We start from the raw sequence: 17396 nt of genomic DNA, 5'->3' as shown, positions 1-17396 counted from the left end.
CGCGCACGCTCTTGGCATCTTTGAGGTGTGGTCTCTCAGTCACCCGCCACTCTCAGAGCCTTGGTTCTCCCCGTCACAGGGCTCAAAGCCTGACACAGCTGCCTCACTCGGAGGGCAGAGCGGGGAGCATGGGATGTGCACCTGGGCCTCCAGCAGGTACAGAGGTGCTCATAGCAGTGCTGTTGCCCTCTGGGCTCTGGGAAGCTCTCCAGAGCAAAACTATACTATCATGCAATCATATACCTTTTTTTTCTTGAACACAAAAGCTTTCTTTTTGTAGTCCACAGCCCTGAGAGTTGTGTTTCCCCTGCCCTTTCACAGAGACTTAAATCTGGAACATTCTAAAGCTTTTTCCCTCTTGGTACCATCTGTCTGTCCGGGTTTTTTTCTATTTTTCTGTTTTTTTTCTTCTCTCTCTCCCCACCTTCAAAAGCTGGTCTCTCCTCCCTCCTGACCTTAGTCAATCCTGTCTTTGTTTCACAGGCTTCTGTACTTTCAGAGTCGGGAGAGATGGTGAAAATCATTGCCTTATTTAAAGATGAGGGAAATGAGGTGACCTAGTTTATATGTGACAAACTCATGCTTCCAACCTCTGCCACTAAGTCTCTCTTCATTTCACCAAATGGCTTGCCCTCCATCAGCTCCCAGGTCCCTTGAATGGGGTGTCTCACCACCACACAAAGCTGACTGGACTCCCCCAGCCTGCAGTAAATGTCTGAGCACTGTGCCAAAACAAGCAAAAAGAACCCATCCAGTCAGCAGAGGGAAGGAAATAATAAAAACCAGAGAGGAAATAAATAAAATAGAGATTAAAAAAACAATATAAAAAAAATCAATAAAACCAAGAGCTGGTTCTTTGAAAGGGTAAACAAAATCGACAAACCTCTGGCCAGGCTCACTAAGAAGAAAAAAGAGAGGACCCAAATAAAATAAGAAATGAAAGAGGAGACATAACAACCAATGCCACAGAAATACAAAAAGCCATAAGAGAAAACTATGAACAGTTATATGCCAACAAATTCGACAATCTAGAAGCAATGGACAAGTTTCTAGAAGCATACAGCCCACCAAAATTGAATCAAGAAATAGATAATTTGAATAGACCAATCACTAGAGATGAAACAGAATCTGTAATTTAAAAACTTCCTACAAACAAAAGTCCCAGACCAGATGGCTTCACAGGTGAATTCTACCAAATATACAGAAAAGAATTTCTACCAATCTTTCTCAAACTCTTTCAAAAAACTGAAGAGGACGGAACACTCCCAAAGACATTCTATGAAGCCACCATCACCCTGATACCAAAACCAGACAAAGACGCCACCAAAAAAGAAAATCACAGGCCAATATCTTTTTTTTTTTTTTTTTTTTTTGCAGTACGCGGGCTTCTCACCGTTGTGGCCTCTCCCATTGCGGAGCACAGGCTCCGAACGCACAGGCTCCAGATGCGCAGGCTCAGCGGCCATGGCTCACGGGCCCAGCCGCTCCGCAGCATGTGGGATCCTCCCGGACCCAGGCACGAACCCGTGTTCCCTGCAGCGGCAGGCGGACTCTCAACCACTGTGCCACCAGGGAAGCCCGGGGCCAATATCTTTGATGAATATAGATGCAAAAATTCTCAACAAAATATTAGCAAACCGAATCAAACAACACATTAAAAAGATCATAGACCGTGACCATGTGGATTCATCCTAAGCTCACAAGGATGGTTCAACATACACAAATCAGCACCACATAAACAAAAGAAAAGACAAAACCGCATGATCATCTCAATAGATGCAGAAAAGGCATTTGACAAAATTCAATGTCCATTCATAATAAAAACTCTTACTAAAGTGGGCATAGAGGAAACATATCTCAACATTATAAACGCTATTCATGACAAACCCACAGCCAATATAATACTTAACGGTGAAAAGCTGAAAGCCTTCCTGCTAAAATCTGGAACAAGACAAGGATGCCCACTCTTACCTCTTCTATTCAACATAGTATTGGAAGTTCTAGCCGGCCATAGCAATCAGATGAGAAAAAGAAATAAAAGATATCCAAATTGGAAGGGAAGAGGTAAAACTGTCATTTTATGCAGATCACGATTCTATGTATTGAAAACCCTAAAGACTCCACACAAAAACTACTAGAACTGATAAACGAATTCAGCGAGATAGCAGGATACAAGATTAACATACAGAAATCGGTTGCATTTCTTTACACTAAAAATGAAATACCAGAAAGAGAAAGTAAAAAAAAACAGACCCTTTTAAAATTGCATCAAAAAAATAAATTACTTAGGAATAAACCTGACCAAGGAGGTGAAAGACTTACATGCTGAGAACTATAAAACACTGATAAAGGAAATTAAAGATGGTTCAAAGAAATGGAAAGCTATCCCATGCTCTCGGATTGGAAGAATTAATATTGTTAAAATGGCCATACTACCCAAAGCAATCTACAGATTGAATGCAATCCCTATCAAATTACCCATGACATTTTTCACAGAACTAGAACAAATAATCCTAAAATTTATATGGAACCATAAAAGATCCAGAATTGCCAAAGCAATCCTGAGGAAAAAGAACAAAGCTGGAGGCATAACCCTCTCAGACTTCAGACAATACTACAAAGTTACACTAATCAAAACAGCATGGTATTGGCACAAAAACAGACATATGGATCAATGGAATGGAATAGAGAGCCCAGAAATAAACCCATACACCTATTGTCAATTAATCTTCAACAAAGGAGGCAAGAATATACAATGGAGAAAAGACAGTCTCTTCAGCAAGTGGTGTTGGGAAAGTTGGAAAGCCTCATGTAAATCAATGAAGTTAGAACACACCCTCTCACCATACACAAAAATAAACTCGAAATGGCTTAAAGACTTAAATATAAGACATGACACCATAAAACTCCTAGAAGAGAACACAGGCAAAACATTCTCTGACATAAATCATACCAATGTTTTCTTAGGTCAGTCTCCCAAGGAAATAGAAATAAAAGCAAAAATAAACAAATGGGACCTAATCAAACTCATAAGCTTTTGCACAGCAAAGGAAACCATACACAAAATGAAAAGACAACCTACAGACTGGGAGAAAATATCTGCAAAAGATTCAACCAACAAGGGCTTAATTTCCAAAATATACAAACAGCTCATATAACTCAATAACAAAAAAACAAACAACCCAATTTAAAAATGTGCAGAAGACCTAAATAGAAGACCTATGTCTCCAAAGAAGACATACAGATGGCCAAGAGGTACATGAAAAGATGCTCAGCATTGCTAATTATTAGAGAAATGCAAATCAAAACTACAATGAGGTACCACCTCACATCAGTCAGGATGGCCATCATTAAAAAGTCTACAAATAACAAATGCTGGAGAGGGTGTGGAGAAAAGGGGAACTTCTTACACTGTTGGTGGGACTGTAAATTGGTACAGCCACTATGGAGAACAGTATAGAGGTTCCTTAAAAAACTAAAAATAGAACTACCATATGACCCAGCAATCCCACTCCTGGGCATATATCTGGAGAAAACTATAATTCGAAAAGATGCATGCACCTCAGTGTTCATAGCAGCATTATTTACAATAACCAAGACATAGAAGCAACCTAAATGTCCACTGACAGATAAATGGATAAAGAAGGTGTGGTACATATACATAATGGAATACTACTCAGCCATAAAAAAGAATTAAATAATGCCATTTGCAGCAACATAGATGCAACTAGAGATTATCACACTAAGTGATAAACAGAAAGAGAAAGACAAATACTATATAATATCACTTACACGTGGAATCTAAAACATGACACAAACGAACCTATTTACGAAACACACTCACAGACACAGAAAGCGAACTTATGGTTACCAAGGGGGAAAAGGGTTGGGAGAGGAATAAATTAGGAGTTTGGGGTTAGCAGATACAAACTAATATATATAAAATAGATAAACAACAAGGTCCCACTATATAGCACAGGGAACTACATTCAATATCCTGTAATAAACCATAATGAAAAGAATACGAAAAAGAATATATATATGCATACGTATAACTGAATCACGTTGCCGTACAACAGAAACTAACACAACATTGCAAATCAACTATACTTCAATAAAAATAAATGGGTAAATAAATATTAAAAAAAAAAGGACCCATCGACTACCAACCACAGCAACACCACCTAACAACGATGGGTACACTGCTTCTTTTCCTGTGCTAAGGCCACAAGGGGTGAGGGAATATCCTGGATCCCCTCAGAAGGCTGGGGATGCGTTCTGCACCTCAGAGAAGAACGTGCAGTGGGAAGTTTGCATAACGTGCCTGGGCACAGAGAGGCTGGCCCTCGCAGGCCCCATAGAGCAGGCACCATGTCACACGGCAGTTGCCTTGTCCTCTCCTCACCAGGCCTCTGCATCTGAAACCAGCCACCTCTTTGCGAAGATAAGGTACAGCTGAGTCACCTCCCGTCTGGGAGTCTGGACACCAGTGACTCGGCCTGGGTCATCCCCCAACCTACGCCAGGCTTTTCTTCTGTGAAATGATGTCTCTCTCCATGTTCAGAATCCATAATTCTCTAAAAAGCAGCCCACCTTTGGACTGAGCAGCAGGCCACTGAGTAGCGGGTGCAATCACAAGGGGCCCAGCGAGAAGCCTGGAGCAGGGGGACACCTTTCCAATGGGCCACTGGGTTCCACTTAAGGTTTTCTTGCTCTCAAACTGCCAGACCGGGGCTGGGATCATAAATGACGTGGGTCATGCCAGAGGTTTTAGGGTATTTTCAGGTCGGATGCACCAGGTCTTGTTACTAGGGACCCTGACCAATGCACCCGATACTTCAGTGTTCCCCTTCCAAGGCTGAGCCTCAGCCATGCAAATGACAACCGAATTGAACATGTCCTGCCATTTCTGAGGCAAAGTGCATATGGAGGCAGAGCCTGTTACCAGACTGCGGCTGTCTGGCCAGAAATGTAGGCATTGGGGAATCTTGGCAGAAACGAAAACAGGAGAGGTGCAGGGGAGCCAGCTCCCTCCTGCAGCCACTCTGAAGTCTGGGCCAGCTCTGGCAGGCTCAGCAAAGGAGTGTGTGCCTCGGGTGTGAGCACGGGGAAGATGACCACTCACGTGGCTCCTTTTGCCTTCTTCGTCGCCCATTGACGTAATGACCGTCTCTGAAAAGACCATCTGTCCAGTCTGGTTGTTGGTGATCTATAGGAGAACAAGTACAGTGAATGTGAAATAGGAGGAATTCTGGACAAATCCCACAGGTTGTTTTTTTGTTTTACTGTTTTCTATTTTCTGAAGCAGAAGCACCTGTCAAAGTAGACAGAATGCCCACTCCCTCCCCTCTTCTTAAATGCATTTTTTTTTATATTTATTTTTTAAATTTTCTTTATTTTTTTGGCTGCCTCGGGTCTTAGTTGCAGCATGTGGGATCTTTCGTTACGGCACGCGGGCTTCTCTCTATTTGTGGCGTGTGGGTTTTCTCTCTAGTTGTGGCACGCGTGGGCTCTGTAGTTTGCAGCACGCAGGCTTAGTTGCCCAGCAGCATGTGGGATCTTAGCTCCCCAATCAGGGATTGAACCTGCGTCCCCTGCATTGGAAGGCAGATTCTTTACCACGGGACCACCAGGGGAGTCCTGTCCCCCTTTCTTTCTGAGCTCCACCAGCAGCGTCAGACGGTGCAGCGATAAGAGATGTAACAGAGCCTACAGCATGGGGCCGAGGAGGTCTATGTAAAGCACACAGCCCGTCACCTCGCAAATATTCAGCGCTAGCTATTTTTATCATTCCTGGGGCTCATTTACTTGAAACTCAGTGTCAGCTTTCTTTTCAACTACAGGTCTGGGTATTGAAAGAAGCAGGTTTTAGCTATAGCTGCCCCACTTCCTGATTCTGGGGAACTGTTTTGTTTCATCAAAAAAGTGCTTAAGTACTATGGGAGGCCTGGCCCTGTATTCCTCTATCCGTTGCCTGCCTTCTGTAAACAGGAACAGGCACCTCAAAGCTGAGCCTTAGAAACCTGACGTGGAACCCAGGCTATTCCCACCCGATCCAAGGCCACGTCAAACCTCTGTGTTGGTGATAAAGACAGAAAGACACCCAGGAGCTAGGAGACCTGTGTTCTTTGAGCCCTGCCTCAGACACCAATGACCATCTAGTATGTAACCTGGAACAAATCATTTCTATTCTCTGATTCACAGTTTTCTCATTTCTAGGTCATCTTTAAAGTTCCTGCCAGCTCTAATGTCACAGGCGTCTGCAGCCAAAACAAAGTGGAAACTCTTAGGCTAATGTGCAATAGTGGATCAAATTCTAGTTCGAATTCCAGTTCTGAGGAGATAAGGATCATGTCTTCATCAACATACTTTATTTTTATCTAAATAATTCCTCTCTCTGGCAAAGAGATGATGTCTTCTTCCTTTATGCCAGATTTTTACAGGATTAACCAATGTTATATTTTTTTTAATTGTACAGTCCTATATGTATAGGTTGCAGGACTTCTCAGAGCCTTTATTATAGTAAGGTGCATTTTTGTATCTCTAGGAAGAGAAATATGTACAATGTTTTCCAAACATGTTTCACCCCTGAGCCCGTCTTTTATAAAGCATCACACAGGACAGGAGCTCCATGGAACCCGCTCGAGAACTACTACACAGTGCGGATACCGTAACTTTACTGTAAGAACAACAACAACAAGAATTTGCTGCTGGATAGCACTTCATAGTTTACAATGACCTCACATACTTTAAGTTATTGGACCCCCATAATACCGTAATGTAGATGTTGATATCCCTATTTGCTAAACGCAGTTAGTGAGGGTCATGAAATTGAAGTAAGTTTTTCAAAATCACACTAGTTACCGGTAGGACTCACGTTTGGGTATTCTGATATCTACAAGGAGAAAATATAAGAAGCAGCTGAAACTACTGGCTGATTATTCTCAGAAAGGATGACTTAATACTGGTTTTGACAAGAATAAAACAATCACTTTTGGAAACATTCTCCAGTCTTCAGACAAGCAATGAGAAAGGATTCTGCTGCGCAGGTGGCTCATTTTTTTATGCGGGGGGTACACTCTAGAGCTGGGCCATCAGTATGTAGCAGAAGAGCCACACAGAGGCTACTTTATAGTCAAGGCAATGGCCCATGAAAATGGACCCCTTTATCCTCTACAGCACAGAAGTGCTATTGTTTCAACCCATTACCTGGGCACTTGAACAAAAGCAGGTCTCTTTTGTGAGAGCCGTCATGGCCTTGCATGTAGGCATTGAGATGAGATCAGAGGTCAAGCTCCTTGATGCTCACAACAGCAGGTCAACTCTACAGCCTCTAACAATGACCCTGAACATCTGCACACCAGACTCTCTTCGAGAGAACACAGGCCAAGTGGTTTGCTCCCAAAGTCCTGCCAAACTCATATGGGAGACATCTCACACTAGGGGCAAGCTAATGTCACATTCCTCTAGGTTTGCAACATTTTCTTCCTCGAGTCAGACTGAGAACAAACCGCTTGCTCTTCGTGCAAGATATTGGACCAAGAGACACTTAAGATGTGTGGTAGGTTAGGAAACACTCTGCTGTAGAATTCTGAATGGATAACCAGCAAACAAAAGAATATTTCATCTCCTGGCAATAGAGGCTTTTTCTTCTGAAGGCTGAGTATTATCACATTTGCGGTCCTCCTAAGGAAATGGTGAAGATCTATTCACTACAGCATGAACTCTATTTCAACTCACTACTGAAACACGGATAAAAACCTGTGAAATAGGGCTTCCCTGGTGGTGCAGTGGTTAAGAGTCCGCCTGCCGATGCAGGGGACACGGGTTCGTGCCCCGGTCCGGGAAGATCCCACATGCCACAGAGCGGCTGGGCCCGTGAGCCATGGCCGCTGAGCCTGCACATCCGAAGCCTGTGCTCCACAGACGGAGAGGCCACAACGGTGAAAGGCCCGCATACCGCAAAAAAAAAAACCTGTGAAATAAATTCCTCAAATTCGATACTAGGAAAGTATCTCTCTAAACACTTGTTTGCTTCCTTTGAGACAAACGATAAAAATCCCTGAACATTCCTTTGCAATTGGACTGGCAGGAAGAGTAGAGTTATATTTACTGCTTAAATACAAAAGCAATTTATGTTTTTGATACATATCTTTCCCCCTTTAAATAGCTCCCTCACTCCCTATGGTTTTTAACATGTATTTTACTATCCTCATTTGTATTTTTTGGCTTGTATATCAAACATGTAAACAAGACCTTAGTCCTCTGATGGGACCAGGCGACGAAGAAAGGAGGAAGTGCTGGCCACGACCATCCTTACCTTGTGAATTTCTCGGTGGACGTGGATGGTGTTATTTCCAACCTTGGTTTCCGTGTTGGTCTCATTGTGATAGCTGGGAGGTAAGCGTGCCAGGTTCACTTCTGATGACGTTTTAGCAGCAGCCTCTTCTGCCTCCATCTAATTAAATCAATGGATTTAATGAGCAATATTGTTTTCTCTTGATACAAATCAGAGTCCATTAGAAAAAAAGAACCACTTCTCTTTTCCTCCTCTGCAATTACAGTGGTGCTGATGATAGTAGGTACCAGTAATTGAGTACCCAGTAGAACAAGACGTTGTTCTAAATGTCTACGTATATCATTGCCTTACATCTCACAACCTCCCTGTGAGGTGGGTGTTAACGGCCCCACTTTACAAGTGGGGCAACCGAGGCTCAGGAAGACTAGATAACTTCCCAAGACTCTCAGTGGAGGGCAGAGTCGAGATTTGAGAATGCCTCTGTTGAACAGTCTTGACCCCCGTATAGATGCTCTCGGTGCCACGCCCATCTCCCCGTGGCCTAATCGGGAGGTCACCCACATTTGTTCCCTTATGTGCCAACAACCACCTCTGTCTCTCTTCGAGAGCATTCTCTGGCTGCAGAAGTGTGCTCAGTCTGCACAGGCCCCACGGGTTAGGGAGTGAGCACTCCAGGGACAACCCTTAAGCAGTGAAGGACAGGCTACGGGGGTAAGTACCCCAGTGCCCTCTCCCCTCAGTGGGACGGTCTCTCTCCAAGGACCCCAGGGGGATTGAGCCCTAGTTGTCCCTAGCAGTAACCTGCTCATCAGCACAGCCTTTATTGCCTCTCTTCTTTTCCATCTCACTTTCCCACTTCCTCCTCGTGTTTCTGGGGTCACATCACAAATGAATTATTTGCTCCCAAATCCTTGTTGCAGGGCCAGGTTGGGGTGGGGACCCAACCTAGGACAGCCCCTTCCCCACTGCAGGTGGCGCCACAGCTATGTCTCTTCCCCACCCACCCCTTAAGTACAAGAGGGACCCCTGTAGAGGGTCAGGTGACTAGCTCCCGGGGTGCACCCTCCTCCTGGCTCTTCTTGCACAAGTGTCCTTTTCTGATGCCACGTTTCTCAGGCCACTGTCCACAAATCATGAGCTTCCATGACATCTATACCAGACATGTCAGTCAACTTAAATCTGTACTCAATTCCAGCCCCAGTCCTGATGAGTGGGCAGGTGACAGTGTGACCAGTCACAGTTGATTGGACTCAAACAGAGGTCATGTCATCGACTAACTGAGCCAACCCCACACTCTCTCTAGGAATTTAAAATGAGAGACACCGAGAGAAGTTGTAGCTGGTGCTTGGCAATTTTCCAACAGTGCAATCTTTGACTCTGGGCTATTCTTATTCCTTTAAAGGAATCCTCAAAAAAGATTCTATTTTAAAAATCACTGTCCTCCATTCCCTTACATACTACGTGAGGCCCCCTCTTTTCCTTTCTCTCCCATCCAGATTCGCTGACCTGGGTATACATGGGGAAAGAATTCCCATGTCTCAATGTAGCACAAAGACACTGCACCAGAAGTGTGAAGAAAGTCTGGTCAGCATAAAGGACCAGATAACCAACCAAGGACTTGGTCAGCAACCGCTGTGTTTGACCCTGAGACAACTCCTCACATGTCTGAACCCTGGTCACTGGCTCCGTCATCACCATCACAGTCGTCATCATCATCACCTCCATGCTTGGGCATCAGCTATGTCTGAGCCATTGCACCAGCTCCTTCCATACCTCCTTAAATATTCACAGCAACCGTTAAGAGGAAGTGTTATTACCCTCATTTTGCAGATGAAAAGAATGAGGTTGAAAAAGGGAAGGAATCTGCCTAAGGTTATCACATTCTTAGTAAGTGGCAAAACTCGGATTAGAACTCGGGTCAGTCTGACTCCAAATTATGTGCCTTTCCTGGTATGTGATTCTGCTTATACTTTTGCTGGGGAGATAGGAGAGCCCCACACAAGGCAGTTTGAGGATGATTATGACAGTCTGTAGAAGCGAGTCAGGCGTTCAAAGAAGAGAGAAAAAGGCTTCCAGGTGGAAGAGGAGGCATGATTGGGTTGGTCTCACAGAACAGATATGATTTGGATAGAAAGGAGCATAGAGGAGGCGAAACTGGCAGCCTGGATGAGAATGGTGTGTCATGGGCTAGGGCAGAGGGTCCATGCTGTACCCTAAATGGATAAAATAATGGATAATGAAGTAGAGACAAATTGACAGGTGAGTCCAGGGGCAGTTCTAATGCAGACAATGTTAGCCTGGTTCTCAACCGAGAGGCACCCCAGAGTCATGTCCAAACTTTTAAAAAATATATACATATCTGGATCCCTTCCAGACCTGCCGAATTAGAATTTCTGGAGGGGGGACCCCACATATCAATGAGCTTCCCAGATGATTCTGAGATATTCCCTCCCCTCTACTCGCCCTCAGGTAAGAACCTTTGCACCAAGCAATGGGGAGCCGCAGCAAGTTCTGAAGACTAGTTGGGAGATAATACAGAATCCAGAGAAGAAAAAGAACGGAGTCAGGGGACTAGCTACAAGCAGGCTGAGAGTCAGAAGTTTTATCTGGGGAGGGGCCTTCTAGGTGGTAAAGGCTCCAAATAAATCTAGAAGGACCAAGCCACTGAGAGCTGGCCACTAGGTTAGGCAAGAAGTTGTCCGCAGCATCGTCAGAAGGCAGCACAGTAGAAAGTGCCCGGGTTCTGGAGTCAGGTAATGGGGGGCAGGGGCAAGTCCCAGCTCGGCCACAAAGCAGCCACGTGACCTGGGGGCAAGACACCAAATATCTCTAAACCTCAGCTTTCTTGTTTGTAAAATGGGGATGATTCTACTTTGTTGAGCAGATGTAACGATTAAGGATCGTGAAATCTGAGCGCTTGGTACAATACAGTATCGGTCACCCTGCAAAGGTGTAATACTTGCATAACGTAGTCGTCTAAGAAAGCAGTTTTAGAAGAAGCTAGTTTGCCGGGGGATGTCTGGGTAGGAGTGGAAAGGGCAGGTAGTAAATAACATGTGTTCCAAGGGTTTGCCAATAAAATGGAGTAGAAATGGATGAAGCTAAGACAGGAGATTTAAGACTAAGAAAAAGGCTTCTTAAATTTAAGTGAGAGATCCTGAGATGTTTAGTGATAGAAAGGATACAGCTGGGAAAGAATAGGAGTCTGGAGATACTAGAGGGACTAAATCCGGAAGGAGAATGGAATGTTTCAATGCTCTTAAAATTTCTATAGGAATGGTAATCCTCCAGTTTGGCTTGCAAATAATTGACAAGTTACCAAATTTAGAATTTGCTCTGGGCTGAACAGATAGTCTTTATATAAAACCTTCTCCCCCTCAACCAGTGGTTATTTCAACAGAATGAGCTAAAGCTCTTTCATGGCGCCACAAGCTAAAAGTACAGTTTACAGTGGAAATTTCAACCACAACTATTACTGCCACTCGCAAGAGAAACTTAAGCCTGAAGCAACAGGACTTGTTTCACAGAGGCGGAAAGTGAATATTGTTTAAAATGGCACCTACAATTGGTTGAATCTGCGTGTCTGTTAAAGGAGCAGAGTAAGAAAAACTGGAGAGAGAAATTCAGGCTTGGTATTGGGATTCTTCCTAGGAATAGGTGAGGTGGTAAGAACATTCTAAAATATGCCAGTTACAGATGTGGCAATGGAGGGGCGGGGAATGGTTTTATCCTCACAATACTTTTATCAGTAACATACAGAATAATTAAACAGGAAAACAGGAACAGCCCAGACTGAACCATTGGAAGATTTGCTTCCCCTCAATAATGATCCTACAAGCAGAGTTAACCTTTTTCCCTTAAGAGAAATCAGCAGCTGAGTCAGCAGGAATATTTTAAATGTCAGGGAGTTACTTGAAAGCAGATTCGTGATGCAACTCTGTAAACTATGTAAACAATTAATGCATCCGGCCTCGTGTCCTTTTTGGCTCTTCTCTGGGACAGTAAGTAAACAGCAACTATCTTATGTTTATGAGATTTAAGAAGCTTTCTGGCAGTCTCTTTTAAAAACTTAATACTAACAGCCATAATCTATTGTGAATCTATATCAGACACTTGTGGTTCTTTTGTTATCATTCCTACTACTGTTATTAATATGATGATAATGAGAGCCATTATTTATTGAGAACCAACAATTTCCCATAGTCCTGACAACCACACGAGGGGGCAACTTATATTGCCTCAATTTTACTTAACCTCATTTTTATTTTATTTTATTTTTTGGCTGTGCTGCGCAGCTCGCGGAGCAGCTTAGTTCCTCGACCAGGGATAGAACCCGGGGCCACGGGCCCACGGACCACAGCAGTGAAAGCACCAAGTCCTAACCACCGGACTACCAGGGAAGTCCCTACTTAACCCATTTTAGACGACCAGAAAACTTGCTTTACTTACATCCTCTCATTTAATTCTCCCCATTACCCCCGAGGGGAAATGGACATTTCCTCCATTTCAGAGCCTGGATCCCATCACTCGTAAGCGGCAGAGCTGGGATGAGAGAAGGAAGGTTGGTTCCCACTGAGCGGGGTGGAGGTGCCAGCCCATGTCTCCCCTGGTGGCAAACTGCACAAGTCAGGCAGAGCCATGTCTGGAGGAGGAAGGCTGGGGCCCAGGCAGAGGCAACGTGGCCAGCTCCCTCGGAGTCAGCACCACCACAACGTCCCGCTGGCCGCAAACTGCTCTCATCAATGAAGAGACTGAAGGGGCCCTGCCGCTCCCTCATCCCCCCTCACCAGGGGCTGCCGGCAGAGGACCATGCTGCATGGGCAAGTTCACACTGAATGAAAACACACAGGTGACCTGGTCAGGCTCAGTGGGAATCCATGGGCAGGAGGGAAGCAAATGACCTGCTCTGGAACCAGAAGGATTGTGAGCTCAGTTCAATTTGAAGGTGCAGAGTGAAAAGACACTGGGGCCTCTGATGCTTCGGCGCCTTTCATTGTTCCATGTCATGATTCTTTCGCTTTCTCAGGAAACAGGAAGGCCACAGGTTTTAGAATCTGGCCTGTCCAGTGGATGTTCAGATACAGCTGCCCATGCAACCGCCTCCCAATCCAGTGTCCCCTTCACCAGTGTCCAGGGTCCACCAGGCTGACTGTTGTGGGCAGGAAGGGGAACTAACCCAAACCACACCGGGGTGGGAGGAGAAAGCCACCTCTCCTGGTAGACCAGAGCCAGCTTTGGAGACTTTGTCCAAATGCAGTGCAGAGAAGCAGGGATGTGGAGGCACCTGACCTTCCAGCCTAGACATCTGGTCCCTCACTGACTCCTTCATTGTATGGCTGGCTTCTCTCCAAAGACAGGCTGCAGCAGAGGCAGGCCCAAGAGGGGCCATGCCTACCCACCCCAGGCAGCAGGGTCCCCTGGCTGGGAGAGGTGGGCCAGCTGCACCTCCTGTCCAGGCAACCCTGGTGATGCTTGCATGCCCACCATAGAGGTTGCCATCCATAGTGTTTGGACCTGGGAGGCAATGGAAGGAAGAAGCCAAGCAAAGTTCTCCCAAGGTATCTGGTATCTGATAACTAACAGCTGCTATATATTGCGCATCTATTATACGCCAGGTGCTACACATATCGTGGATTTAATTCTCACGGGACACTGAGGTACAGGATGTTAAGGGATCTGCCCAATGCCACCTGCTAGTGAATGGCAGAAGAGGGCCCTGAGCCCAGGACTGACTCCAAAGCACTCTTGGGGTGGGGTGGGAGGTTGCCCTTCACACAGCTTCTCCTCCTCTCACCCACCACCCTCTGACAACTGACATTGCTGGGATTTAGGACTCCCAGTTTCCTTCTCTGCCCCACATGGCACTGGGGAAGCCCAGACAGATTACCAGCAAAGCTCAGGGCTCTTTGTCCCCACATGACACCCCAACTGTCTCTCGGGAAGATGGCACAAGCTCAAGGCCCAGACAAGCTGGGACTTGAGATGCCTGGAGCTTCCTCAGCAAAACCACAGCGCTGGAATACCAGGGGCCTTGCAAGCCTCCGCTGAGGACAGGATAAGGCCAGCTGCACACCTGAAGATAATTGCAAGGTGATGGCCGGCAGCCTGCAGGCAGGTGGTGACCCTCCGCTGCCCATGGGCAGGTCCGGCCGGAGTCTCTGGCTGGACAGACTCAGATCCAGAGCTTTTGGCAGGAAGGCAGAACGAGGCGGGAGTTGGGATCACCCCGCGCTGCCTTCAGATAACTCGGAATCTGCTGCCCGCCCTGCCCAGCCCTTTAGCGGACCTGAGGACCCTGGCCAGCGCTCGTATCACTGCTTCCCCAGCCCCCGCTGTCGCCAGCCTCGCGCTTCCCCGGAGCGCGGGCCCTTCGGGCGCACTCACCTCCTCCACCGCGCTGCGCAGTTTGTGCTGCGTGTCCTCCATCAGTTCCTCAACCTCGCGGAACATCTCGTTGAGAGTGGCCTCCTCCTGCGGGTAGCTGAGAGCCGGGCCGGGCTCGAACGAAGCCGGGGTCACTGTCGGAGCTGGCGCGGGGGCCGTGGGGACCGCCGCCGCCAGCAGCAGGCACAGCAGGGTGCCCGCCAGCCATCGCATCTCGGCTCAGCGCCCGCAGCCGCCGCGCCGCCGCCTGCGCGTGCCAGAACGCTGTCAGAGGCGCGCCGACCACCCTCTGGCCCGCGCCGCCCGCCCTCGCCGCCTCTGGCACTACGAGCCGGGCCCGCCCCCGGCGCCCCGCTTCCCGCACCCACTCCCAGATGGGAGGAGGCCGAGTCCCCTCTGGACGCAGCTACCTCGCACAGGGAAGACCCCCACCCGCTCCAGCCCCGCGCCCGAATCCCCTGCGTACCCCCTGGCGCATCCTCCGGCACAGGCTGTGCTCTGCCCCGCCCCCAGTGATAGCCCCTCCCGCGAGCAACAGAACCCGGGTGCCCCCAAGCTTACAACCCTCTCCCCTCACCGCCCTCCCCACCGGCCCCTCACCCCGGCTTGGTCCTGGGTTTGAGCCCTGTTCCCTCCTCGACCAGGTCAGAGCACAGCTCTGGTGCCGCGACCCCACTCCCACCCCATCCTTACCCGAGCCCCCATCTTGGGTGGTCAGAGAACAGCTCATCACCGCCCCCTCCCCATCGCCGGGGTCGGAACCAAGTCCTGAGCCCAGTCCCTCCCCCACCCAGGAGCTACCGAGATGAGCCACCTCCCTTCCCCGCCGCCGCCCTTCACCCACCCCGACTGGACCGAGCTGTGCTCCGGGCTGGACTTTCCAGGCCTCGCCAGGGGCTGCCTCGGGACTGCGGAGCTGGAGCGGCGCGCTGCGCGGGCCGCGGTGCGGGGAGCTCGGCGAGGATGCTGCAGCGCTGCTACCCTGGCGAGCCCGCAGAGCTCGCCCCGCCCGCCCCGCCCCGCGGGAGGGGCCGCGGCCCAGCCCGCCGCCAATGGCCGGCCCGGGCGCCGGCGACCTCCCGCCCCAGGCTGGCCTCCTCTGCCGCCGGCGCCCGGCTCTACCGGAAGCTGTCGCGGTCTGTTCATCACGTTGCCCCGCGGCATCCCAGTCCATTGTCGTCTCTGGCCCAGATTCTTGCCACAGTTTACGGGAGGCGAGGGGAAGGTGTTTTTTCTGGGTCCCACCTTGCCTTTTCCAAGCCATCCTCTACCCAGCAGGCAAGATAAAATCCAAGCCCCTTAGCCTGGCGTTCAAGGCCCATCACAAGCTGGCCTTAATCTGTCTGCCGTGGTTGTTTCAGTACTCCAGCCAAGAAAGCCCACTCCTAACTCCCGCAGTAGGTCCCGAGAATGTCAGCAAGTTCCTTAAGGGCAGCATAGCAGAGTGGTTAAGACCAGACACGGTAGCCAGACTGCCTGGTGTCAATCCCAGCTCTGCTCCTTAGGAGTTTACCAATCTGGCCAAGTTAGCAGATTCGTCTGCTCTCCATGTAGCCCAAATGTAAAATGGAGGTTATAGGAGGACAGCTAAAAAACGTTGCTCGCCATCTGGTTCTACAAGAACGAAGTCACTAGCCACTGCAGTCACAGACCTTCAACACCCCCTGAAAGGAGTTCAGGGCAGAGATCAGGAATGAGGCACTCTGTGCTCTGGGGAAATTGGCAGAACAGGCCTTCAGGAGAAAATTTGATGAACCCAAACTCTTGTATCATCCCATACTTAGAAAAGCACTAAAACCATTCATTAACACATCTGTTCCTCATGACCAGCAGCAACTTTCTATCGAGATGTGTGCTTGGTTGCATGTACCCCCTTTGCCAAAATCACAGATCTACTGACCTTCCCCCTTACCTCTTTGGAACAGTTCCACAGAGCTTTCTGAGAGGCTGTCTCACGGGCTACAGTCCTCACTAAGTCCCCAAAGAAAACTGAAACTCACAGCTCTCGTGTTGTCTGTTTTTAATTCAGTTGACAAGTAGTAAGGTACCTCGTAGGTAACAAGTATAATGTACGCAGGTAGGTGTGGGGCAGGCAAAAAGTGGGGTATAAATGTCAGCTATCGTAGTGAGAGCAGAACTTTGTCTATTCACAGCAGTCTCCCTAGTACCTAGAACAGGGAGCACTCACATAATTTTTGAATAAACCTGTGTTTTATTTGTCAAAACTCCTCCTATTTTTTCCTGTTACTCTTTCTGTCTGGACAGCCCTCCCTCCTCCCCTTGACCCCATCTTTCAAGACTCAGTGTCTCTCGTTACCTGTCCCTGCTCCATCCCATTTCTCCTCTAGGCACCCCCAGCACCACGTGCTTCCCCATGGCAGCCCTGACTTGCCACGGTCTCTCTAGTCACTGGCCCATTTTCCCCAGAGACCTCGAACTCCTAGGAGGCAGGGACTGACTTGCTCACCGTTGTGTCACCAGGGCCTCAGTTATAAGACACACTTGGTCCCTGAGAAATGGATGGGCTGGTCATTATATCAATTGCTAGTGATATATCAATATAGCAGTAACATTATGAGAACTCACAATGTGCCGGGAACAAGTATTAACTCATTTAATTCTCAAACAACCTCTGAGGTTGGTACTACTACTTTTATTCCCATCTCACAAATCAGGAAACTTTCCTAAGACCACATAGCTCATAAGTGGTTGA

General features: G+C 47.7%; 1 protein-coding gene across 1 annotated transcript in view; it reads right to left on the bottom strand.

Annotated features, from left to right (window-relative positions):
* DKK3 (dickkopf WNT signaling pathway inhibitor 3) overlaps positions 1-15687 on the bottom strand; it is a 48082-nt gene extending 32395 nt beyond the window's left edge. The window contains exons 1-4 of the mRNA XM_030831410.3: positions 15528-15687; positions 14684-14930; positions 8321-8458; positions 5126-5209 (exon numbers count right to left, since the gene is read on the bottom strand). Coding sequence (XP_030687270.1) covers positions 5126-5209; positions 8321-8458; positions 14684-14896 — 435 coding nt within the window. The 5' untranslated portion in view covers positions 14897-14930; positions 15528-15687. The remainder of the gene's footprint in view (positions 1-5125; positions 5210-8320; positions 8459-14683; positions 14931-15527) is intronic.
* Positions 15688-17396: the final 1709 nt, after the last annotated feature.

This window comes from Globicephala melas, chromosome 8, assembly GCF_963455315.2.
Source record: "Globicephala melas chromosome 8, mGloMel1.2, whole genome shotgun sequence".
In the NCBI taxonomy this organism is placed as follows: Eukaryota; Metazoa; Chordata; class Mammalia; order Artiodactyla; family Delphinidae; genus Globicephala; species Globicephala melas.
This window is presented reverse-complemented; position numbering and strand designations above follow the sequence as displayed.